Below are 25295 nucleotides of genomic sequence, written 5' to 3'. Positions count from 1 at the left end.
CCAGTACCATGCTGTTTTGACACCGTAGTTTTGTAATATGCTTTAAGATCAGGAACTGTGAATTCTCCAACTTCATTCTTCTTTTTCTAGGTGTTTTTGCCTATTCAAGGCCCCTTACCCTTCCTAATAAGTTTGATAATTGGCTTTTCCATTTTTGCAAGATAAGGTCTTGACATTTTGATTAGGATTGCCTTGACTCTGTACATCGTTTTTGGTAGGGTTGATTTGGTCTTCCAATCCATGAGCATGTAATGTCCTTCCATTTATGTAGGTCTTCTTTGATTTCTTTCAGCGGTGTTTTATAGTTTGCAGTGTACAAGTCTTGATATCCTTCTTTAAATTTATTCCTGGATATGTTGCTCTTTTATTTGCTATAGTAAATGGAATTTTTTACTTGATTTCCTCCTCAGTTTGCTCATTAAATAGAAATTCTATTAAATAGAAATTCTACTATTAAATAGAAATTCTACTTATTTTTGCTTACTAGTGTATAGAAATACTTCTGTTTTTTGCGTGTTGATCTTGTACCCCTAATAAACTTTGCTGAATTTATTAGCTCTGTTAGCTTTTTTGTCAATTTTTTGGGACATTCCATATATATGATCATGTAAGCTGAAAATAGTTTTACTTCTTTTCCAATTTGGATTCCTGTATTTCTTTTTCTTGCTTAATTGCTCTGGCTGGAACTTCCAGTACTATGTTGAATAACAAAGATGACAGCATCCTTTTCTTGTTCCAGATCTTAGAAGGAAAGCTTTCAGTCTTTCCACCATTGAATATGATACTTACTGTGCGGTTTTCATATATGCCCTTTGTCAGGTTTAGGAAATTTCCTTCTATTCTTATTTTCTAAGAGTTTTTATCAAGAACAATTGCTGTATTTGGTCAGATGTCTTTTCTGTATCCATTGAAATGATCATGTTGTTTTTTCCCTTCATGTTGTTGCTGTGGTTTTCTTATGTTGGACCACCCTTGCATTCCAGGGATAAAACCCACTTGATCATGGTATATCGTACTTTTGATGTGTTCTTGGATAAACTTTGCAAGTATTTTGTTTTAGATTTTTGTATCTATATACACAATAGAAATTGGTCTGTAATTTTTTTTTTCTTGTATCTTTATTTGGCTTTAATAGTAGGCTGATGTTGGTTTCATAGAATGAGTTATGTTGTGTTCCCTCCTCTTCAGTTTTTTAAAGAGTTTGAGCAGGATTGGTATTAATTCTTCTTGTCATGATTGGTAGATGTTACCTGTGAATCCATTTGGTCCTGGGTTTTTCTTTGTTGGGAGGTTTTTCTGTAATTGTAGTCTGTTGAGGTCTTTTATTTCTTTTAGAGTCAGTGTAGGTTGACTGTGTGTTTCTAGGAATTTGTCCCTTTCGTCTAGGTTGTCTAATTTGTTGGCATACAGATGTTCATAGTATTCTCTTATGATCCTTTTTATTTCTGTGAGACAATAGTAATTCCCCCCCCCCATTTCTGATTTTATTTATTCGTGTTTTCTCTTTTTTAATTTGTCAGTCTTGCTAATGGTTTGTCAATTTTATTCATCTTTTCAAAGATCGAACTTTTGGTTTTGTTAATTCTCTCTATTGGTTTTTATTCTCCATTGCATTTATTCCTGCTCTAATCTTGTTTTTTCTTTTCTTCTGCTTGTTCTGGGATTAGTTTGGTCTTCTTTTTTCTAGTTCCTCCTGGTGTGCAGTTAGGTCTTTGATTAATTGTACTTTTTTATGAACAAGTGGGGGCAGGTTTAAGATATTTTTATTTGTTGTTATGCTGCCCTTTCACTAATATAACTGGGCCTAAAACACTGGATAGTACTGTAGAAAATATATAAAGATGAGCTTACCGTATCCTTCTGGTTTAAAGGTAGATGAAGTATGGATTTATGATACTTCTTTGAACCATTCTTTGTGGAAATATCTGAAGGTTTCCTAAAATACTACAAATGTTTTTTAACCATATTTTTCCAGAATGAGCCATAATTTTTCTCCTTTGGGAATACAGCAACTGTCATCATCAAAGGAGAATTTCTTTATATAGGAACTCCCAATGATATTATGAACACTTTTTAAAAATTTCCATTTGAATATTTTTCTTAACATGGTTTAGTTCACACAGCCAAACTTCCAACTTAAGTTTCTGAAACTCAGGTTTCCCCAGCTTTAACCATAGGGCTCTTCGTTTGAAAGAAATGCTGTACCACACTTGGCAAGGATTAAAATGCAGTAGGCTTAATCCTTTCAAGCTATGAATGGTGATAATTGAAGCATAAACCATTTAATGTTTTTGTACACACTTACTTGACTGTATGTCTGTAGTTTCTAGGGAAGAAACTGCATGTGCATTGAATATTTTCACAATTTTACTTGTTAGGCGAGTCGAATGAAAAATGACCTTATTGAGTTTGCTTTTATATCCCAAATTTTTCAGTAACTCTTGATGTGGTCTTTCTTTGAGGCTCATTTCTTCAAATGAATACCAGTGATGTCAGCTATAATGATAATGTTTCTGTTAGCATTTTAAGTTAGTTTTCAAGACAGGAAAGGCAAGCCCGTACCCAAAATTTGTACCTATTCCTGTCAAAATGAATTGCTGCCATTTCCAGGATGAAAGAGGACCAATGTATTCAGTTTTCCATTAACTCTTTATTCTCAACTCTCCATTTCCCCACCTCCCACCTCCCTGCCTTCATCAGGCATACTCAGAAGGTCCCCTGCATACTCTTCCTGGCTTCTGCCAGTACATGTTTACTAGGTCCTGGACTTCTTTCAAGTATAGTCCCTTTTTTTCCTTTATATGCCCACCACATCCCTTGCTAAACTATCTTGTAAATTAACTCCAGTTCTTGGCCTAGTGGCCAGAAGAGAGTGTGAGGTAGGCCTTATAGGAGACATGTTTCCTAATGGGGGGTTGGGAGAGACTTCTCTGTCATCTTCAAACAAGACAGTGAAGACTGCAGTCTCTGAAGTTTAAGTGAATCTGGGGTTTCAACGTTTTCTGATTCATCAACCAAGCTGTTCCCATCCCCTGGATCAAACTGTCACTCTCGCCCAAGTAGGGCCCTAACTTTAGTATAGCCACCCTATGCTAAGCCAACCAGCTTAGATTGAAAAATTTAACCTTCTTGGGAGCTCTTCTATTCTTACCATTAAGTCCTGCCTTGGGTTCTTAGCCTTATCTTCCCTTCTCCTGCAGAATATGAGAGCCTCTTTATATGCTACCCAAGAGGCCCTCTGGCTTTCACACTTAGCATTTAATTTCCAATTAGTGACACTCTGCTTTGTGTCTTTCCTGTATTTCCTCAGTTGAACTTAGCAGCAGCCATCTAACTCAACCAAAATCTCATGTTAGTGTCTGCTTTCTAGAATCCCTTTTGGTATCAACTGTTGTAAGTTGGGTTCCCTGGGAAACAGTCTCTGAGATGGAAATTGGTATACAGGAAGTTTTTTGGGGAGTGCTCTTATAGTCAATACCAGTGGAAGGGAAAAGAAGGAAGTAGAGTGAGGTATGATGCAATGTCCAAAAGAGCCTCACCTGACTCCTGGGGAGTTCTTAATGTAGAGTGGTCCTGCAGAGTTGGTCTGAGTGTGAGAGTCCGGCCTTTATATACCTCTGAATTGACCATTTGTAGATTCAGGATAGCTCAGAAAATTATTGGATACACGGCTTTCTGCAAGGTAGCTCTTTTCAGCCAAAGCTGTTTAAAGAGCAGGGACTTCTGGAGGCTGTCTACTAGCAGTATTTCCAGCAGCTGAGGAAATAAGTCCTTCATTCCTAATGAGTAATCTGTGGGGCATATCACAACATCTATTACAATTTCATTGATACATTTCCTTTAATTTTATTTGTGACTTACCCTTAGAATGTGGGAGGATGATAACCTTATTGCTTTGTGGACCAAATTTTTTTTCAAGACAAACTTTTCATTCTTAATCAAAGTCTGAGACATGATTCTTTATAACTGAATCATTAATAATTAAAATTCTCTAGTTTTATTTCTCCATGTAATTAATCATTTATTTTTTTCTATAACCTCTTTACATAATTGAATAGTGAACATGAGATTTTTTTTAATCTGTTTTACAAAATGCTTCTAATCTCTCATCTGTTTTTTTCAAAGTTTCTTAATAAATAGAAATAAGGAAACAGTGTGGGTAATGTATCTTCTTAATGTTCTAAATATGCATGAAACAACAGGAGGCTCATGATTTATCACCTGTTATGCAAATATATTGAGACTAATACAATAGCAATAGAAGAAGACAACTTTGAATTGTTTTCCAGGAGTGGTAGTAAGTTGCTGGTAGGCATCCGTCATTCGCTTAAACTATCCCTGCTTAACCATATGTGGTAATAGAATAGTTCTTCCAAACCCACAAAGCTCGCTGGTTTATCAAGGCATTGAGTCTGTCGTTCCTTGATGGAAAGATGCTTCCTGATTTATTCTCAAATGTGTTAAGGGTTTCAATAGTTTGATGTTTTCCATTTGAACAGATTCACCTGTAGTATATTAGGTAATAGCATGATTGTCCTTTTGTGGGTTTTGCTTCTTTCATAAAACTGAGAGCTTGCATTGACACTCCTCTTTTAGTAATTGTTAGAAATCTCTGTGGTTATTAATCCTTAATCACTTTCATGTGCTGATTATCCACTTCGTATGCTGATTATCCACATTTTCAGATAGTATAAAGATGTAAAAGCTTTTAAACATTCCTAATACAGTAGTCCTTGTGGTCAGTCATATTTATTTTTAATGAAATGCTTTTAATAAGACCCTTCTTTTCCCAAGACTTTCCATTTAAAGATGCAATAGAGTAATATTTTAGACCTTTCAAGCAAATTTGCAAGAACCACAATGTACACATAGCATGGTATTATTTAGTTATTCAGCCATATTTGAACACATACCACTTCCAAGCACATAGGAACAGGGGGCTATGAAAATCTATTAGACATGACTCCTGCCCTCACAAAGCTCAAGAAAGACAGATGTGACACCAGAATATCATGGTATATTGTAACAACTGCCCTGATAGAACTGTCATTGGAATAGCAATGGAGGTAAAGCTCTGACTAAGGGAAAGGAGGGCCTCATGATGATTTTGAAGAATTATTTCACCAAGTGGCTGTGAGGACGCTGCAGAGACAGAGGTGGAAGAATATTTAAAAATCAGGTGACTACTCTGTTCTCTCTGAAGCACAAGCTACTTTTGAGGGAGTAGCAGGAAACGAACCTGGAAACATAAGTAGGAAGACCTTCACGTAACAGACAGAGTTTTGCCCTGCACCCTAGAGAAGAAAGAATGAGATCAAGTTTGGACTTTTTTTTTCTTTTTAGTAGATTGAGGGCAATGTGGAGGATACATGGGAGCAGGAGAGCGGATTGGTGGTAGATGGATCATCATGGAAATCTCAGGTGTTATTTAGAAGTTTCCAGAGGAGTACTGAAGCAGACATTTCATTGGATATATTGACATAAAGAATGGTTCCATTTACTAGGAATCAGAAATTTTGAGTTCAGCTAATTATAAAAGTGAACAAATTACTTCCCTATCTTGAGAATCTAATTGTTACATAAATTTGCCTCATTAAATTCATATGAAACCTTTTATGGAAAATACATTAAATCATGAATGATACTTTCGTAAACATATTTAATGTGGGAAAAAATAAAAACATTTTTCTTTAAAATAGTCCTGATCTTCACATCATCCTGAGTAATATCCATTTTTAAAGCATAAAAGAGTAATGTCATTAATATTCCTATGAGCCAACTCCTCATTTTAAGACTTTGCATATTTGCTATGTAAAATAGCAATTATGCAAGCATTATGATAAATGCTCTTTCTGGAATGGATATGCAGTTCAACTGGCCTTTGTATTAATAGGATGTTTAATTTGATTGTCAACCTATTTTTCAAAGAAATGTTATTAGAATTCTTGCATTTTCCAATAAAAGAGACTTTCTTTGTTGGAATTTGTCAACAAATTTGTTGGAATTTGAAGAAAAATTTCTCATTTAACATGAATGCTAAAGATTTTGGATTCTGTAATGCTGCAATTTAATTAGTGCTGAAACCTGAGTATGATATTTAGACAATTGTTGCTTTTAGGGTAAGAAAGGAAAATGTGCTTGTGATCACAATACCTTTTTTAAAAATATAGTCCACTTTAGGATAAAAATGTGTAATTTAAAAAAATGCTACACGTAATTGTTCTTGAAATAAGGAAGGCTTTTGAAGGACTAATGTCAAGTGCTATTTTTAAATACATTTTTCCTAATGGTACTGATATAGGATGTTGGGGATTGAATCATGTCTCCCCCAAAAGGCATGTTCATGTCTCATGAACTAGTTCATGTCTAGTCCTGTGGGTGTGAAGCCATTTGTAAATAAGACCTTTGAAGGTGTTATTAGTGAAGATGTGCTCAAAATGAATGAGGGTGGGCCTTAATTCAATATGGCCGAAGTCCTTATAAGCAAAGGAAATTGTTGAAGGAAGGAGAAGCCATGGGGAGCTTCCAGACAAGTTGGAAAGTCACTGAAACCCAGAAGAGAAAGGAGAAAATGCCACCATGTGCATTGCCATGTGACAGAAAAGCCTAGAAACCCCAAAGATTGCCGGCAGCTAGAAAATACCAACCACAGAAGGAAGCAAACCTCCTAATTTGTGAAACCATGAGCCAATAAATTCCTGTTGTTAAGCCACCCCATTATATAGTATTTGTTTTAGCAGCCAGGAAACCAAAACACAAGGTCATCTACTTTCTTTTCTTTGATGCAACCAAGCCCATTACAATATAATTTAAAATCTGTTTAAGTAGAATTGTATTAATGGTTATTTTTATGAATTGCATTTCTTCCTGTTTTTAAATGTACACATCAGTATGACTGCAAAATTTAATATTATGTTATCTTCCTTCTAGATTTATTCCTCACTACATTGTCTCCATCCAGTACCTTGCAATTTGAGATATGGGAAAATTTGGTAAGAAATCTTTTCTTTGAAGCATTTTTAAATGATGGCTTTCAGTAAAAGCACACAATTTTAGAAAATAAAGTGAAAGTAATCACTTGGTTGGTTTCAACAATAAATAGAACAACTTTAAGATCCTTTGGTTGCATTGCTGCATTCAAACTGCTGAATATTGCTGAAGGAAATGATTCATTCAGCATCTATTCCTCTGCAGGTTTTTAGGCATGACTGCCAATTAATCCAATCAGTCTGCCCTAATGCACATGTTAACAGGGCCCCTGCTAGGCTGTCAGCTGTTGAAAAAGATTACTGTCATTTAATTTGTCAGCATGATGGCTTATGAAGAAAAAGCTTTTTAAATGACTAATTTTTCCTCCTTGCCTTCAGGCATATATAGAGAAATAAGAACAACAGACACTAAACTTACTTCCAAGTTGATCAAGATTAAGGAGGCTGTCCCAAAAGTTTTACTTTTAATTGCAAGTATAATACTCCTAAAATGATGTCATGATTTGATTTGATTTGATTTTGAGCTTGATATAGGGTATAAGACAGGTTAATTAATGAGGAATAGACCACCTGAAATCTTAAAGTTGAAATTCAAGCTGCATAGTAGAGGACAAGATTTGAGGTCAGACAAACCTGGCTTACTCAGAAACATTGATCAAACACTGGTCAATTATTAAATCCCATTTCCTCATCTGGAAAATGGGTTTAGAAACCTCTGCTTTCTAGAATGTTTGTGAAGATTCAATGAAGCAATGTGTGTAAAGTGCCTGGCATACAGTAGTTACTTGTCACATTTTAGTTTTAGCTCTCCTCTTGTTTTCCCATCCCTTTACTCTAGATTGTCTTTTATTCGATACAGATTAAGCCCATAGCCATTTATATATTTTTATTAAAATGCTTATGAAAAAGAACAGATCTGTAAATTATGTAAAGCACAAGCCTGCAGAGGGAGATTCATTATCAGGATTTCTCATAACATGGTCAGTGATGATATATGATATTGGCCATGACTCACATTTCTTCATGGAGAAAACTAGAATCGGAGAGGGGCTTTGTTTAGACAAAATAAGTCTTCTAACTACTACTGATTACTTCTAAGCTTAAATAATTTGACCTTTAATTTTTAATGGGGCGAGGAAAAGTAAGAAAGCCCTCTAAACCTGAAAGATTTCTTTCTTTAATATATTGCTTTAAAAAAAGGTAGATATATTTGCTTTTCCAGTGATAAAAATATGATTGTTAAATTCTTGATGATTTCTATAAATTAAGTCTCCCACTTCTGGGGATGTTAACTTGTTTGCAGATAACCTTTCATACCCCTCTCAAATGAATCTTGAGATATTTTAAAATAAGATCTATATTGGATTGACTTGTGTCCATCTGTGGGGGAAAGGGTCTCATCACAAATGAGTGTAATGTGTGTATAAAATTATGAAACATTTTCAAGTGTGTAAAGTTCTCTCTACTTAGGCTTATTTGAGGGTAATAAAGTATAACCATTCAATAGAGAAATCTCCATGAAGAGAATAGATTTTGATTGGGATCTTTTTTCCATTTTTTATCATTTTCTTTAAAGAAAATTAAATAAATTGGCTTCTGGACAACAGGGACTATGAGCAGCTGGGTCAGTGAGGTACACATGTTAACAATGAATAAAACAAAGTCATTAGTATGATTTAGAGAGAATGTAAACTCAAAATTAACTAATTTAGATAAAGTGTGGTTTTCATAAAATGGAGAATCATTTTCAATTAGAGACTGGGCTGTACATCTGGCAGTAGCACACTAATTGACAAACAACAACACTCAAAACCAATAAAACCTTACTTGCTAGTAAAAGAATACAATCTGTGTATTAGTTAGGGTTGTATAGGGTAACAGAACCAACAGGAGATATCTGTTAAGATGAGATTTTATAAAAGTGTCTCACGTAACTGTGGGGATGTGCAACTCAAGTCCAAATACCATAAGGCAGACGGTGAGCTAGCAACTCCAGTTAAGGTCTTTAAGGACCCCAGGAGAGGCTGGCTGGCTAAAGAAGTGAAGGTTCTCTCTCTTCTCCCTTAAAAGTCTTCAACTGATTTGGTTAAATCAGGCCAATTGAATTCTCTCATTGTGGAAGACATTCTCTTGATTGATGTAATCAGCCACAGATGCAATCAATTGACTGATGACTTAATAAACCAGCCTTCTGGTTTATTAACCAGTCACAAATGTCCTTGAAGTAATGGTTAGGCCAGTGCTTGCTTGATTGGAGAACTGGGAACCATCACCATACCTTAAACAGTCCTTATTTCTGTAACTGGTCATGTGGTCATAGTTCATATTTATCACTACCTTCTTTGCTTCCTCTACCCATTCCATGCTCCTTTTACCCTCAGTAAGCACTTTAGCTGGCTGTGTTTCTTTGCCTGGTGGGGTCACCCAAACCTTCATTCCTGAAGTTTCTGGGCCGTTGTTAGTCCTGCCTGGATTGGGTTGTTGCGGTTTTCTATTGATGTTAATTACTGGGCATGGTAGTGCTAAGAGATGCCCTAGGGGATCTCCTGTATTCCGGGAAAACTCTTTTGAACCTCCATTGTGTAGTTGCAGTCCTTTTTTGCCTTGATAGTCAGGATCAGTCACCCCAGCCAGTACAGTAATCCCCTTCCTTGCTTGTTGATTCAGAGACATGATAAGCCCAAAGTGGTCAGATGGCATTCTTAACTTCCAATTCAGTGGAATCATTGTTGTGTCTCCTGGTAGGAGTGCTTCTCCTTTTGGAACTAAGACTAAGACCAGCAGAGCTTAAGGTTGCAGGGACAGAAAACAAAATTTTTCTAGTGGATCACTAACGTGATAATGAGTCATACCACTCCCATTTCCACCTCTTGATTCCCGGACCTGTGAATCCTGCCTATGGGAGAAGCAGCCCCATAGAGTGGACGCTGATTCAGAGCATACACAGCCTCCTGGAGAGCATTGCCCCAGCCCTGGAAGGTGTTGCCACCTAGTTGGTGCTGTAATTGAGTCTTCACCAGGCCATTCCACCATTGTATCAAACCAGCTGCCTCTGGATGATGGAGAACATGATAAGACCAGAGAATTCCTTGAGCAAATGTCCATTACTGCACTTCATTTGCTGTGAAATGGGTTCCTTGATCAGAAGTAGTGCTGTGTAGAATACCATGACAGTGGATAAGGCATTCCACAAGTTCATGGATGGTAGTTTTGGCAGAATCTTGGCATGCAGGGAAGGCAAACCCATATCTAGAGTATGTGTCTATTCCAGTTAGAATAACATTGCCCCTTCTGTGATTTAAGTGGTCCAATGTAATCAACCTGCCACCAGGGAGCAGGCTAAACACCTTGTGGAATGGTACCATATTGGCGACTAGGTGTGGGTCTCTGCTGCTGGCAGATTGGGCACTCAGCACTGGGTGTAGCCAGCTTAGCCTTTGTGAGTGGAAGTCCATGTTGCTGAGCCCATGCATAACCTTCATCCCTACCACTATGACCATTTCATTCGTGAGCCCATTGGGCGATTACAGGCATGGTTGGGGCAAGAGGTTGATGGGTATCCACAGAATGGGTCCACTTATCCACTTGATTATTAAAATCTTCTTCTGCTGAAGTCACCATCTGGTGAGCATTCACATGAAAAACAAATATCTTCAAGTTTTTTGCCCACTCAGAAAGGTATATCCACGTAACTCTTCCCCAGACTTCTTTGTCACCGATTTTCCTATCATCTTCCTTCCAAGCCCCTGACTATCCAGCCAAACTATTAGCAACAGCCCATGAATCAGTATACAAAAGTACCTTTGGCCAGTTCTCCTTCCTAGCAAAATGAACAAGCAGGTGTACTGCTTGAAGTTCTGCCCACTGGGAAGATTTCCCCTCACCACTGTCCTTCAGGGTCATCCCAGTAAGGGGCTGCAGTGCTGGCAGCTGTACACTTTCAGGTGGTACCTACAAGTCATGCAGAACCCTCTGTAAGCCAGGCCGGAGTTTTCTTTTCCTCAGTCAACTGATTGTAAGGAACTCCCCAAGGTGTCATAGCTCTCGGCTGGGAAAGATAAGGTAATGTGGCAGGAGTGGGGTGTTCTGATTTGCTAATGCTGCGTTATGCAAAAACACCAGAAATGGATTAGCTTTTATAAAGGAGATTAGGTTTCAGATTTACAGTTTTATTTGCATAAAAAGTGTCCAACCTAAGGCATCAACAAAAGGATACCTTCACTGAAGGAAGGCCAGTGGCATCCAGAACACCTCTGTCATCTGGAAAGGCACGTGGCTGGCATCTGCTTGTCCTTTGCTCCCAGGTTGTGTTTCAAAATGGCTTTCTCCAAAATGTCTCTGGGCTTTTATCTCCACTCCTCTCTCTCAGCTCCTGTGTGTCCTTGCTTCTTTCTCCCAGGTCATTTCTCTCTAAGCATCTGGGTGTGTCCTCTCTTAGCTTCTCTGGGGCAAACTCTAGGCTTCATCTTTTCACTTAGCATCTCCAAACATCCTACTGTCTGCATCTTCAAGCATCTCCATGCATCAGCAAACATCTATGTCAGCTTTTAAGTTCTCTTAAGTAATCTAGTGAACCAATCAAGACCCACCCTGAATGAGCAGGGTCCACACCTCCATGGAAATAATTTAATCAAAGGTATTACCAAGAGTTGGGTGAGTCACATCTCCATAGAAACAATCAAGAGGTTCCACCCAACAAGATTGGATTAAAAGGTCATGACTTCTGTGGAGGACATAATATATCCAGACTGACACAGGGGGCCATGGGTATTTGGGCCACTTCCTCATGTAACTTACTTGTACCTTCAGGACCCTCTGGAGCCCTATCGGATATATACCATTTCCATTTTATGATGGAGTGCTGCTGTGCACACCCAGCTTTATGGCTTGGTGGGTCAGACAACACCCAGCTCATTATAGGCAACTCAGGTCTCATGGGAACTTGGTGGCCCAGGGTCAAGCATTCTGTCTCTACTATGGCCCAGTAGTAAGCTAAAAACAGTTTCTCAAAAGCAGAGTAGTTATCTGCAGAGGAAGGTAAGGCTTTGCTCCAAAATCCTGAGGACCTGTGTTGAGATTCTCCTGTAGGAGCTTGCCAAAGGTTCCAAATAGCATCTCTACTTGCCTCTGACACTTCCGGCATCTTGGATCAGCTGGATCATATGGGCCTAGTGGCAGAGTAGCTAGCACATCAGTGTGGAGCTATCGCAGAGCCTCATCTTGTTCCAGTCTCCACTCAAAACAAGAAGCTTTTCTGGTCACTTGGTAAATGGGCCAGAGTAGCAGACCCAGATGAGGAATACGTTTCTCCAAAATCCAGAAGTAGGCGTTGTGCCTCTTTTTTGCTTGTAGAAGAGGCCAGATGCAACAGCTTATCTTTAGCCTCAGAAGGGATATCTTGACATGCCCCACACCACTGGACGCCTAGAAATTTTACTCAGATGGAAGTCCCCGGTATTTTTGTTGGATATTTCTCCCATCCTCTGACACACAAGTACCTTACCAACAGATCTAGAGTAGTTGCTACTTCTTGCTCACTAGGTCCAATGAATGTGATAACATCAATATAACGGACCAGTGTGATATCTTGTGGAAGAGAGAAACAATCAAGATCCCTGCAGACAATATTATGACATAGAGCTGCAGAGTTGATACACCCTTGAGGTAGGACAGTGCAGGTATACTTCTGGCCTCGCCAGCTGAATGCAGACAGTCTCTGGTGGGCCTTACTAAGAGCTATTTAGAAAAAGCATTTGCCAGATCAATAGTTGCATACCAGGTACCAGGGAATGTGTTGATTTGCTCAAGCAGTGATACCACATCTGAAACAGCAGCTGCCATTGGAGTCACCACCTGGTTAAGTTCACAATAATCCACTGTCATCCTCCAAGACCCATCTGTTTTCTGCACAGCCCAAAGAGGAAAGTTGAATGAGGATGTGGTGGGAATCACCACACTTACATACTTAATGTCCTTAAGAGTGGCATTTATCTCTACAGTCCCTCCAGGAATCCAGTATTGCTTTTAATTTACTATTTTGCTAGGCAGAGGCAGTTCTAGTGGTTTACACTTGGCCTTTACTACCATTATAGCCCACACTCCATGAATCAGGGAACCAATGTGGGGATTCTGCCAATTGCTGAGTATGTCTGTGCCAATTATGTATTCTGGAACTGGAGAAATAACCACAGAATGGGTCCATGAACCCACTAGACCCACAGTAAGATGGAACTGAGGTAAAACTCCATCAGTCGCCTGACCTCCATAAACCCTTACTCTTATGTAGTGGGCCAGGGTGACGTATTGGGTCTCCTGGAATTAATGTCACTTCTGAGCTAATGTCTAATAATCTCCAAATTGTCTGATCATTTCCTTTTCCCCAGTGCACACTTACCTTGGTTAAAAGCTGTAGGTCTCCCTGTGGAAGGCTGGGAGGAAGACTAACAGTATGTAACAGGGTTCTTCTTCCCCAAGGATACTCAGCCTTCCCCTCATTGAAGGGGCTCTGGGTCTGTAAACTGTCTTAAGTCTGGGAATTGATAAAGGAACTGTGACTCTCTCTTTTTGTTATTCAAGTTAAACTTTTGTTCACTTAACCTAGAAGTTTTCTGCTTATACAGATCAAACAAAAATTTAATAGTCTGCCCATCGATTTTACTTCTAGGTACCCTATGATCTACTAGCCAACACCATAAGTCTCTGGGAATCAGATGATTTTGACTGCTGCATTGAGTCTGCTATCCATTATGGTAGCCACACCCACCTTGTCTTTGGTGATTTACTGCCACTTGGTGTTTGCCAACTGAAGATCCGATTATCCCCATTGTGTTTAAGGATTCCAGCTCAGTGACAGCAGTTCCCGCAGTAATATTCAGCCTACAGAGAAGGGCGACCACAGAGCTCTTCAGCGATAATGGAGCTAATCTCACAAATTTATTCCTCATAGTCCTGGTAAAAGTTGTGTCCTCTGGACATTCCAGGGGTGTGCAACAGGTCTTCCGTGATAAATCCCCTCTAACATTCCAGCCTCTCTAAGCCTTTGGATCCCTTCTTCCACATTATACCAAGGCAGTTCTGGCATTTTGACCTCAGGTGTCAGCCACCTTTTGATCCATGTTTTAGCCCACCACCCTAACAAACTGTTAATGCCCTTTCTAACCCCTCAGGCTACAACATTGAATGCAAAATCTCTGCAAAGTGGGCCCATATCAATAAATTCAGCCTGATCCAACTTTATATTTCTTCCACCATTATCCCACACCCTTCATATCCATTCCCACACATATTCCCCTGATTTCTGTCTATATAAATTGGAAAACTCATGCAGTTCTTTTGGAGTGTAACATATTTCCTCATGGGTCACACTTTGTTCCTCACCTTTCGGAGCCTGTTGCGATGTTAGTCTAGTTATAGGTCTTAAAGAAAAGAGTGGGGGTGGGGTGGTTCATGAAAAGAATTAGAAGTATCCTTCAAGCCAATTACCTCAAGACATTCCATTGCAGTTTCAGCTGCTGAAACAGTATTAATCTCTCCAGACAGTGAAATGAGGACTGCTTCCTCAGTGGAGGTGATTACAGGTTTAGTAGGCACTTGAAGGGTTATCTCTTTAGGTGGAGGTTAGATGGCAGGCTCCTCAGGGCAGCCTGGAGGTTGGGAAGCTGTTTCCTCAAGGCAGGCTGCAGGTCGGGTAGCTGTCTCCTAAGGGCAGACTGGAGGTGGAGGGGTCGTTTCCTCAGGGCAGACCACTGCAGGTATATCTGGCAAAGACTCAGCAGAATCCAGGGTTCCAGTGTCCCCGCTGCCATCCTTATCAACCCGTATGTCCCCATCCCAATTTTTAGGATCTCATTCTTTTCTTTATTTTAACAGTAAACACCCTGTGATTTTGAGATTTAGTTTACATTGTAAATCTGCTACTCACACAATGAGACTTTGGGTCTGGTTTTCGGAGATCTTAACTCTGCGGCCACAGGAAATAAGATTTTCTTCCAGTGCACACATAGAAACCTTTACATCTGTCATACGGTGTTAAATTTGAAGCCTTCAGCTCAGCCCTTTCTCTTACAACTTTATCCAGCATTTCTAAGAGCACCCAGCCAACATCGTTATACCTCTTAACTCCACAAAACTCTGTTAAGGTGTCCAAACACTGTCACCCAGAGCCTTGCCTCATACAAGAGTATGATTAGGAGAATCAAATGGTGATATTTTGCATATCTCCTTTGCCAGCTTGGCATGGACTGTCAGTGCCATCTTATTTATTGGAAATAGATTCATTGGTGCCTTTGAATCTAATCCGTGTGGAAAACCAATTATTAAAACCCATTTTAAGATTCTGTTTCTCAAGAACCACTTCTGGTACCAAGCTATTTTAGTTGGGGTTCTCTAGGGAAACAAAACCAACAGGAGATATCTGTAAATATGAGATTTTATAAAAGTGTCTCATACACCTGTGGGGATACACACATCCAAATTCCATAGGGCAGGCTGCAACAAATATTTTTAGATTGTTGTTTGTGCACACAACCCCGTGGTAGGCACACAGTGGGTTCGAGAAGTGAATTGAGCTTGTAGCCTAGGAAGAGAGTTAAGGCATTAGTGTGAACACTGTTGGCTGGTATGAGGAGCTGAAAGATAGCTGGTACTTCCATCTGGCCCATCCAGGATTATCAGGGAAGGCTTTGAGAAATATGTGGCATTTGACAAGATTAGTACAGTTGAACAATATTTTAGCAATTGAAAATGAAGAAAACGAAGGAGGTGGACAAGGAAGTGCACAGCTGGGAAGCACAAGACACACTGAGGGAGTTAGAAGAGGGATGATTTGGGCCAGAATATGAAAGAGATGTTGGGAAGGTAAGATTAGAAGGGTCAGTTTAACAAGATTAGCAAACAGTTTTTAAAATAGTTTTAAAGTACCTCAATACATAGAAATTTCTCTTTCAAGTAAACTAAATGATTTAATCTTTTAAGAAGCTATTGACAAGCTAAATAAAAGGTTTCAGAACTGAGAATTAGATGAGTTTTCATTATTGTAAATAATTTGACTGCTTTGTGCAAGTTTTAGATTGGCATGGGGAATCTAGAGTTGGGGAGAAAATTTAGGTGCTATTACAGTAACCTGGGAAAGAGGTGAATGATTAAAGGAGTAAAATGTTGGGAAGGAACAAGAAGAGGTAGTCATGAGAAGACAGGATCACCATTAACTGAAAGATAACTTGGGTTTTCTGCTGATGGTAAGTAAGAGAAATAGGAAAAATAGAAATTTTGGGGGCAGGAAAAAAATCTATTTTAGTTAAGAGACAAGTCAATGAAGTAGTTAGAAAACAATGTGGAACTAGAACTCAAGGGAGAGAGTAGATAAGTGTCATAAAGAAAAAGAGTTAAGAGAAGAATGGCAAAGACAGATTCTTTGACAAGACCCACCACCCTATATGTCAGAGTTTCTCAGCCTTGACCCTGTTAACATTTTGGGCCAGATAATTCTTTGTTGTGGGGAGCTGTTTTGTGCATTATGGATGTTTTAGCAGTGTGCTTGAACTCTACCCACTAGATGAGAGGAGTGTCCCCTCCCCTAGATGTGACAATCACAGATATCTCCAGAAATTGCCAAATGTCCCCTAGAAAGTAAAATTGCCTTCAGTTGAGAACCACTGCCTTATGTGATTGAATAGGTGGACACACAGTAGGTATCGCATATTCGTTCCTGATCACTTATTAGCATTATGGATACGGCAGTTTTAACGTTAAATATTAAAACACACGTGCCAAAGTGTAGATAGCGTGAGCCATGAAAGGATACTTACTACAAACTAACACTCATTGTTGGACTTCAAGCAGAAAATGGGAAGAAGTCTCCCATGTTGATGGTTGTGTATAGCTGTTTCAGTGGTGGTGGTAGTTGTGGTAGAAGGAGTAGTAGTGTTACTACTGCTGTTCCTACTACCATTAATGATTATGTTTACTAAATACATACCATGGCTAGGTGCTTTCTTAAGCACTTTATACGGATTATCTCATTAATCCTCACAAAACCTCATAGAAGTGCCTTTTAGTGATGAATAAACTGATAGTGTGACTAGAGCTAACTTATTCAGGGCCTCAAGGCTAGAAAACCAAAGCTGGGACTTGAACCAGGAAGTCTGTCTCTAAAACAACTACCCTTAAGTCATTGGACAATAAATCCAGAAACCAGGTAGGTAGGAGAGAAAATAAGGGCATAGCTACAGCGAAATCCCTGAGTTTGGATTGCAAAGAAATCGTAAAGGCCAGTAAGATAAAGAGTAGGGCAGACAGTGGAGTGGATGAGTCCCAGATACCAACCATGAACAAGGTACTTGCAGATCATGGTGCAGAACAGCCATTATAAAACGGTACATGATGCTTTATACTTTGCAGAACCCTCTCGAATCTGTAATTCTATTTGACTCTCCCAAGAACCCTCTAAGTAGAGGCCCTATATGATAGCTGTCTTCTGGCAATTGATGAACCAAGACTCAGAGCAGTAATTGACTGCCTTATAGTGACACAACCAATGACAACACTCGTGTCATCTAACTGTACTTGTAGCGCTCTTTCCACTAGACTGTTTTGCCTTCTCAGTATATGTGCAGAATGAAAAAAGTAGTTAATCACGTTTGTCTTTTCTGCATTGAAAAGCTACGTAGCGGCTTCATCTTTAAAAATAAGTGTAGTTATTCTCCACTTTAAAATAGGCTATCTAATGAGACTAATATGTTGATAATGCAATTTATTAACTCATTTTTATCAAATACTAAGGATATAAATAACATTAATCTGAATGGAAATTAAGTTAAATGTATTTGTCCTACCAAGTGGAGTAAAAACAAATATGATAATTGAAAATTAAATTTGTACTGTCCCTTTTCCCAAAATATGTCATACATATAATGTGTGCTGCATGCTCTTCCTTTAACAAGGATATATCTCTTTTTTCAGCAGTTAGAAGAGTGTGTTGCTCTTCTGTTTTTGATGCTTACTGTGAATATGGCATTTGTTAATGGAGATGCAGCACAGGATTAGATCTAGAAACATTTCTAATTAAATTTATTTTTTCAGCAATCCTTAGCAAATTTAACAGACCTTCAGTGGTATAATTCAGTTGTGTCAATGTAATGGTTTGATATTCAGCTATCTCACATGCGGCTGATGTATTTTAAGAGAGATTCTTCCCACTCTTTTATGAAACATTTTATCTTCTCTGTACCCCATTCTGTAATCATTCTGAAGTGCAAAACTACTTGACAGTTCAGTGAAGGAAAAAGGCATTTCATCCAGAAATTTGGTAACTTTGATAGCAACATTTCTAATGTAATTTCAGGTACTAGATAAAACCAGAGGGAAACCCTAAGATTTAAGATACTTATGTAAATAAGATTTCTGTAGAAAAATCCTGTGAAAAGTACATCAAGTACTTTAGTAATGGTAAGGGAAACATGTTTCTGCATGGGGATAATGGAGTGTTAAAATAGTTGGAAAATTGCCTGTCAGAAGACAAATCGTATTCACTTACTCATGGTCTGCAAGCATTTGGTCTTTGTGCTTTCATTGCAGAAATGCCTTTTTCTGTAAAAGTCAGAAATGATTTTTTGAGAAATTGACTTGCAAACCTGAAGTAACCTTAAAGAAACAAGGAACAAAAAAAATGTTTTAAAGCATCTCAGTATATTGGAGGTATTTAGCAGAATCAGTATATCAAACAATGAATAAAGATCAATGATTAGAAGAGAGCTCTGTATACAACTAAGAGCTAAAAATATATTTATTCAGTGTTTTTATTTTTCTCAGTAGTAATATAAAATTACAGAAAGGATGGGCAATAATTTAAAGAAATGCATATTTTTTGGAAATCAGATATATACTGCTCCATTTTGGAAAGAATAACTGAAACAAAGGTTCTCTGATGTGTTCTTTTGTTTAGCTCAACTGCTTCTGGTTAGTATATGGCAGCTTTGTTCCTCTTCTCACTGATACATAAACTTGATAATGAACTGGCCCTTTAAGGACAGTGTAATTCTTACCTCATTTGAACACCTTTTCTTAATTGTCCCCCAAAGAGAGTCTTCTCTTAAAATCTGTGAAGCCTAGTATATTTGCTGCCTACTTGTACTTCTTATGTGTTAACTTCAGAAATTTTATCTTCCTAATTTACATTCTATCTCCCAACTGGACTGTGAGCTATTTGAAGGTAGGAACTGTTTTCTATTTCTTAATATTACCAAAGCCTTCTACAGTACTTCAAAGTAGAAAACACTCATTATATCTGAAGTTATAGAGATGATTTAGCAAAATATATCAAGCCGTAATTGACAGCAAGGAAGGCACTCCAAATGAACTTCTTCATCAACTCACAGCAGTTTCTTTTCTTTCATGATAAAAGTGGTACAGGAGATTTAAATAGTTTTTGTGCAATACAGTAAAAGTCTTTATTTCTGTGCTTCAGTCAAAATGCTTTGTTCCATACATGATGTAAGAGTGAATTATGATGAATAATCTCATCTAAAATTTTCTGCATTTAACAGGATGGAAATTTCTCCGTCAGTAGTATACTTGAAAAACCTCAAAATATGATGGTGGTTGGACAGTCAGCCTTTGCAGACTTTGGTAAGATTATTTTCACCTTTCCAATTCTCTTTCTCTCTCTGACCTAGTCATATTAATTCCACATTTGAGAAAACAATTTCATTGTCTTCAGCACTATTATAGATTTAAAAGATGGCTATTCTAGTATTATGCATGGCATGTGGTCAGTTCTCTAATACAATAAGGACTAATTTATGGCATGTATGTTTAAATATATTGTGAAGTTAAGGGACTCCTGTTTGCTGGAGTAATATGCTAATTAAGGGAGTCTATTGAGACTTATCTAGAGAATATCAAATAGTAAATATTATGAACACTCCTTCATATACCCAGAATATAGAACAAATAGAATTGAAGCTAATCAGACCTCATGGAATTTGAATATTAAAAACCATTTTTATTTATGTCTTAATTCCAAAGAAGAATAACATCTCATGAATTTCCTTTAAGAGGACCTATGATTTCTGTTTTATATAAGATCCTACACAGTAAATCAACTTCATTTGGTTAATAACTACCAAAATATATATGGTATGTTCATCATTTGTCAGGATTATTATGAAAAGAATTTTTGTATTAGATGAGAAAGTGGTCATTAGACCACCTCTAAAAGATATCCAAAGCTCATTCCCATCATATTGTTCCTTCATTCTTCCTCCAAATACTTCAGCCTGTGCCTCAAAATACAGATGAGATGTAACCATGTCCAGAGACTTCAGCGTCCTCTTTTATATAATGGAAATGATGATAATATCCAGTGCAATTAAAGCACAGTGTCAAGGTCATGGTAAAAGCACAAGAAATTATTGATTAGAGTCTTTTCATTGGTCTTATCTGATTCTTTTGTTTTTGTTGCTCTTTATTCAGTTAACTATATCAACTTGTTCATCATCGTAGAGATGTATCCCAAAGCATCCAAGCAGGAGGTTTGATAGTGTTATTTCATGGACATTTCAACACATTTCTCTATGATGTATTGCATTTTAGTTTTAGTAAGTTGAATGTTCTTTTAGTTTTTAATAAATTTCTTGTGATTGGCTCACATTTTTTTGATGCAAATAGTTAAATGATGAAATATATGAAGTTTTTCAAAATTTGCTGATTGACTTGATTAGCTGGATAAATGACTTTAAAACAATGATTCTTAATTTGGGGGGGATGACAGATCCTTTTGCAAGTCTCTCCCTAGGAAAAAAGTTTATACACAATATATAATTCTCAGGGAATTACAGACCTCCCTGAACCCCATCTGTCAACCCATGTTTAAGAACTTCTTAATTAAAGTTATATATTTCATGATTTATGTGTTTTTAAATAAAGTCCTTTTCTTTTAACGAAATTGTGAGTAACTTGTTTCGGTTTGCTAAAGCTCCTGAAGTGCATTATACCAGAAATGGGTTGACTTTTAACAATGGAGATTTATTAAGTTACAAGTTACAATTCTAAGGCCATGAAAATGTCCAAATTAAGGCATCAACAAGAGCATACCTTCTCTGAAGAAAGGCTGCTGGCATCCAAGGTTCCTCTGTCACATAGCAAAGTACATGCCCTGCGTCTGTTGGTCCTTCACTCTTGGGTTTCATCGCCTCCTGCTTCTGATTCCAGTGGCTTTCTCTCTGAGTGTCTGTGGGTTCTCTCTTAGCATCTACAGAGCATTTCTCTCTCTAATCCTCTGTCTCACTGTGTCTGCCTTTTATCCTCTCATGAAGGACTCCAGTAAAGGATTAAGACCCACCTTGAATGGGCTGGGTCACATCTAATTGAAACAACCTAATCAAAAGGTCCCACCTACAATAGGTCTGCACGCACAAGAATGAATTAAAAGAACATGGCCTTTTCTGGGATGCATAACAGCTCCAAACCAGCATAGTAACTTAAAAGTTTTATTTTAATCATGCTAACCATAAATATAAACATTTACATGTTTGCATTTTAAAACTGTGCAGAACATAGGATATATTTGAATTAAGAAACATTACTATATTTTCCCCCTGTATCTAATAAATTTGGATAATTTCTTAGTAAACTTTTAGAGTTTATCACTAAATTTTTAATGGATAGCCCATAATGCCTTTTTAAAGTCCATGTGTTTTATGTTGGGTATTGTCAAAAAACAAGACTACTAATGATTCCAAAAAAGCGGATGGCATTGAATAAGGTTATGAATATTATTATATCCAGTATATTTGTTTGATGATGAAAAGTGTATGTTTGAATACATCTGTGAACTGTATTCTACCTTCCATCCTCCATCCCATCCATTCCTTTTGAACTAAAGCAAGGAAAATGGCAAAAATTTGGTACTTGGTGAATAGAGAAAGCACACACTTGAATAAAGGATATGGATGACCTGAGGAAACCCATACCAAATGTTTAAATGGCTCCCTGCTTACTTAAATTGTCTAGGAACAGAATTTTTTATAGCTGTGATGACATTTTGAAATATTTTTTTAAAGACATCAAAAAATCTACTCTAAACTTAAGCTATTCTGGTATAGCCAAAGAGGGATGGGTAGGGTGGTTCAAAATCAAAGAAAATCAGGAAGCTTTAGCAAATAAAGAAAGGAAATAATGATTCAAACTAATTATAATATTATTGATTCATTTTATTCTACCAATGAAAAACTTTCTCAGAAATCACTTGAATGTTACATAGCCAATAAAAATGGTGGTTGTGAGGCTCTGTTAGGAAAATCTAGCAGAACATTAAATTAGATATACAATATGATCATCTAAAAAAATCCTTAAAGAAAAAGACTAAAGAAGTATATGAAAATGGAAAAGCCTAGAAAGAAATGTACCAAAATGGGTTTATTCCTTATTTTCCAATTTTTCTGAGAATGTGATATATTAATTTAATATTAATTTAATAATGAAAAAGTAAATTATAGAAGAGGAATAGTCAATAATGGCAAGAAAGAAAAAAACAAAGTATGTACTTAGTATCCAGTAATTTTTTTAAAACCATTAGAATTTTTACCATAATACTTCTACGTTCGTGTATAATTGATCCTATCTTCTCAATTGCTTGAACAACTACTTTAGAAAAGGTCATGTACTTTCATGAGATCTTTACTTCAAATAAAATGAATAAATGAGACTTATGCTTAAAATATTGTGCTGAAAACCATGTAAGAATGCAGAAAATTTTTAAGGTTAGGTTTTTGCCTTTATGAAATTTATAGTTGAGTTGAGACAAAAGATAAATATGTAAAAAATACAAGTATAAAGAAAGAAATAGCTGCCACAATGTAAAAGAAACCAGAATGTATTTCATTATTAATTAAGAAATGAATGTTCTAGCAAGGTACAGTCTGGTGGCAATACAGATCTCTCTAGGCCGATAGAGATTAGGAAAGCCTAATGGAAGATACGAGATTTCGAACTGGTCCTTGAAGCAAATTTAACTCTGACCAAAAATATGTGGAGGTATGAAAATGGCATGAACAAACCAGTTTGGCTTGAATAGAGAGTTTCTGTAAATGTTTAGAAATGTATAAAAAATAGCCTGTGAACACATTTGATTACCAAATGAAAAACAAATGAACAAATATTGATTTTATTCTGCAGAAGTAGTGGGAAGTAGAATAACTTTGAACAGTTATTCCTTAATACCTTTTATATTAACTTCAGAAAGTAAAGTAGAACTAAGTCTGGTGGGATATTCGTAAGGTAAGTTCTGGGGCATGGAATAGTTGTTCAATGGGAGATTTTTAAAATATCTGAGGTACCTGAAATTTTGATGCGTATCAAAAGAGATTTGGATTTAAACAGGTGTTTCTTTGTTTACTTTTTATTGTGGTAACATGTACAGTATGTAACAGAAAATTTCCAGTCTTAGCTATTTTTGAATGTACAATGCAGTGGTATTAATTACATTCACAATTTTGTGCTACTATCACCACCATCAATTACTAAAACTTTTTCTTCACCCAAAACAGAATCTCCACCCATTAATCAATAACTACTGTTTCTTACCTCCCCTGAACCCTGATACCCTCTAATCTATTTTCTGTCTCTATGAATTTGCTTATTCTAGAAATTTCTATAAGTGGAATCATACAATATTTGTTCTTTTGTGTCTGGCTTGTTTTACTTAGGATAATTTTTTCAAGGTTCTTCCCATGTTGTAGCATATTGTATGATGTAGGATCTCATTCCTTTTTATGGCTGGATAATAAATCCATTGTATGGATATACCACATTTTGTTTATCCATTCTTCCATGTGTTGTTTCCACTGTTTGGCTGTTGTAACTAATGCTGCTATGAGCATTGGTGTACAAGTGTTGTTCAAGTCTCTGCTTTCAATTCTTTGGGGTATATACCTAAGAGTGTCTTGCTGGGTCATATGGTAATTCTGTGTTTAACTTTTTGACAAACTGCCAAACTTTTCTACAGTGGTTATACCATTTTACATTACCACCAACAATTTACAAGGTAAAACAGAATTTTGAAACACTGGATTTTTCTAGGGATGGAAACCAGTCATGAGACGGGTCAGAGTATGAGGTGGTGAGAGCCTGAACTGTAACTAGGCCAGTGAATGGAGGTACAGAAGTGGGAAACTTTGCAATGAAAGAATCGGTAAACTTGATGATTGGTTTGACACTGGAACGAGTAAAAAAAATACAAAATTGACTCCAAATGACTAAAACAATGATAATATACCTAGCGATTGGTAACTCAGAAGAGAAAGCTGGTTTGGATATTAAGATAGTTTAGCCTAGCCACATTGATCATGCTGGTAAGACAATCAAGCAGGAACAATTAGCAAACCTAAGTTCAGGAATAAAGCCAAAGCAGGTTTGAGAGTCCTCCACAGAGATGTGAGAGATCAAGTCCGAGATGAGCTCTCCATGGAAGACAGGGTAGAGAGAGACTGACAGAGGGCTGAGGAGGAAAGGAAAGGAGTGCTAAATGGTGGTTAGGTGCCATTGACAGATATTAAAATGTGATATAAGAGGATGACCAAGAAAGGGCCTTTGGATTTAGAATTTAGCGGGGCATTGGTGGCCCAAAGGGACCATTTAGAAACTTCTAGTGCAGTCCCTGAACTTTAGAAATCACCCAATAAATAGTGGCTGCTAGTCATTAGCATCAGACACAGTGCTGGGCCCTAGCCTTTTGCTTGAGAGATCTGTAGCCCATAAATGTCTCTAATAGTTAAGCACATCAAGGAATGTGTATCTTGTAGAAAGCATGTTTTGTGTCCTGCCCTACTATATCACCCTTTTTATATATTAAGAGTTGAACCTGTTTCTAGGTAACCTGAGAATATCAAATTCTAGATTTCTACAAATAGATAAGGAATCTATTTATTAAATTACATAGGACAAAAAAAATCAATAAAAATAAAGTACATCTTTTTTCCAAAAAACTTACATTAGGACCAGAGTTAGAGAAAACATATATTGGTTTTGCATATAATACCATATGTAACAGAGATCAATAAAAAGCTATAAAACTGAAGGGAAAACAGACACCTTATATAGAATGTCAGTATTTTCTATAAATTGAATCATATTTTTAAATATCATAATACATGAAAGAATACATATGTATATACCCAAGTCTGATACTGATTCTTAGCTATCAGATCACAAAGACCACCTTAGCATGGGCAAGTGATTTAAGAATACCTGGCATGATGATGAAGCCTCAGAATTGTCAATTAGGCCTCCTAGATAATCCTATAATAAATA

At 37.2% G+C, this 25295-nt stretch overlaps 1 protein-coding gene across 1 annotated transcript in view; it reads left to right on the top strand.

Moving 5' to 3' along the window:
• ITFG1 (integrin alpha FG-GAP repeat containing 1) overlaps nt 1-25295 on the top strand; it is a 336928-nt gene that overhangs the window by 131996 nt on the left and 179637 nt on the right. The window contains exons 7-8 of the mRNA XM_037815500.1: nt 6931-6992; nt 19532-19613. Of these exons, the coding sequence (XP_037671428.1) occupies nt 6931-6992; nt 19532-19613 (144 nt within the window). The remainder of the gene's footprint in view (nt 1-6930; nt 6993-19531; nt 19614-25295) is intronic.

This window comes from Choloepus didactylus, chromosome 22 (genome assembly GCF_015220235.1).
Source record: "Choloepus didactylus isolate mChoDid1 chromosome 22, mChoDid1.pri, whole genome shotgun sequence".
Taxonomy (NCBI): Eukaryota; Metazoa; Chordata; class Mammalia; order Pilosa; family Megalonychidae; genus Choloepus; species Choloepus didactylus.
This window is presented reverse-complemented; position numbering and strand designations above follow the sequence as displayed.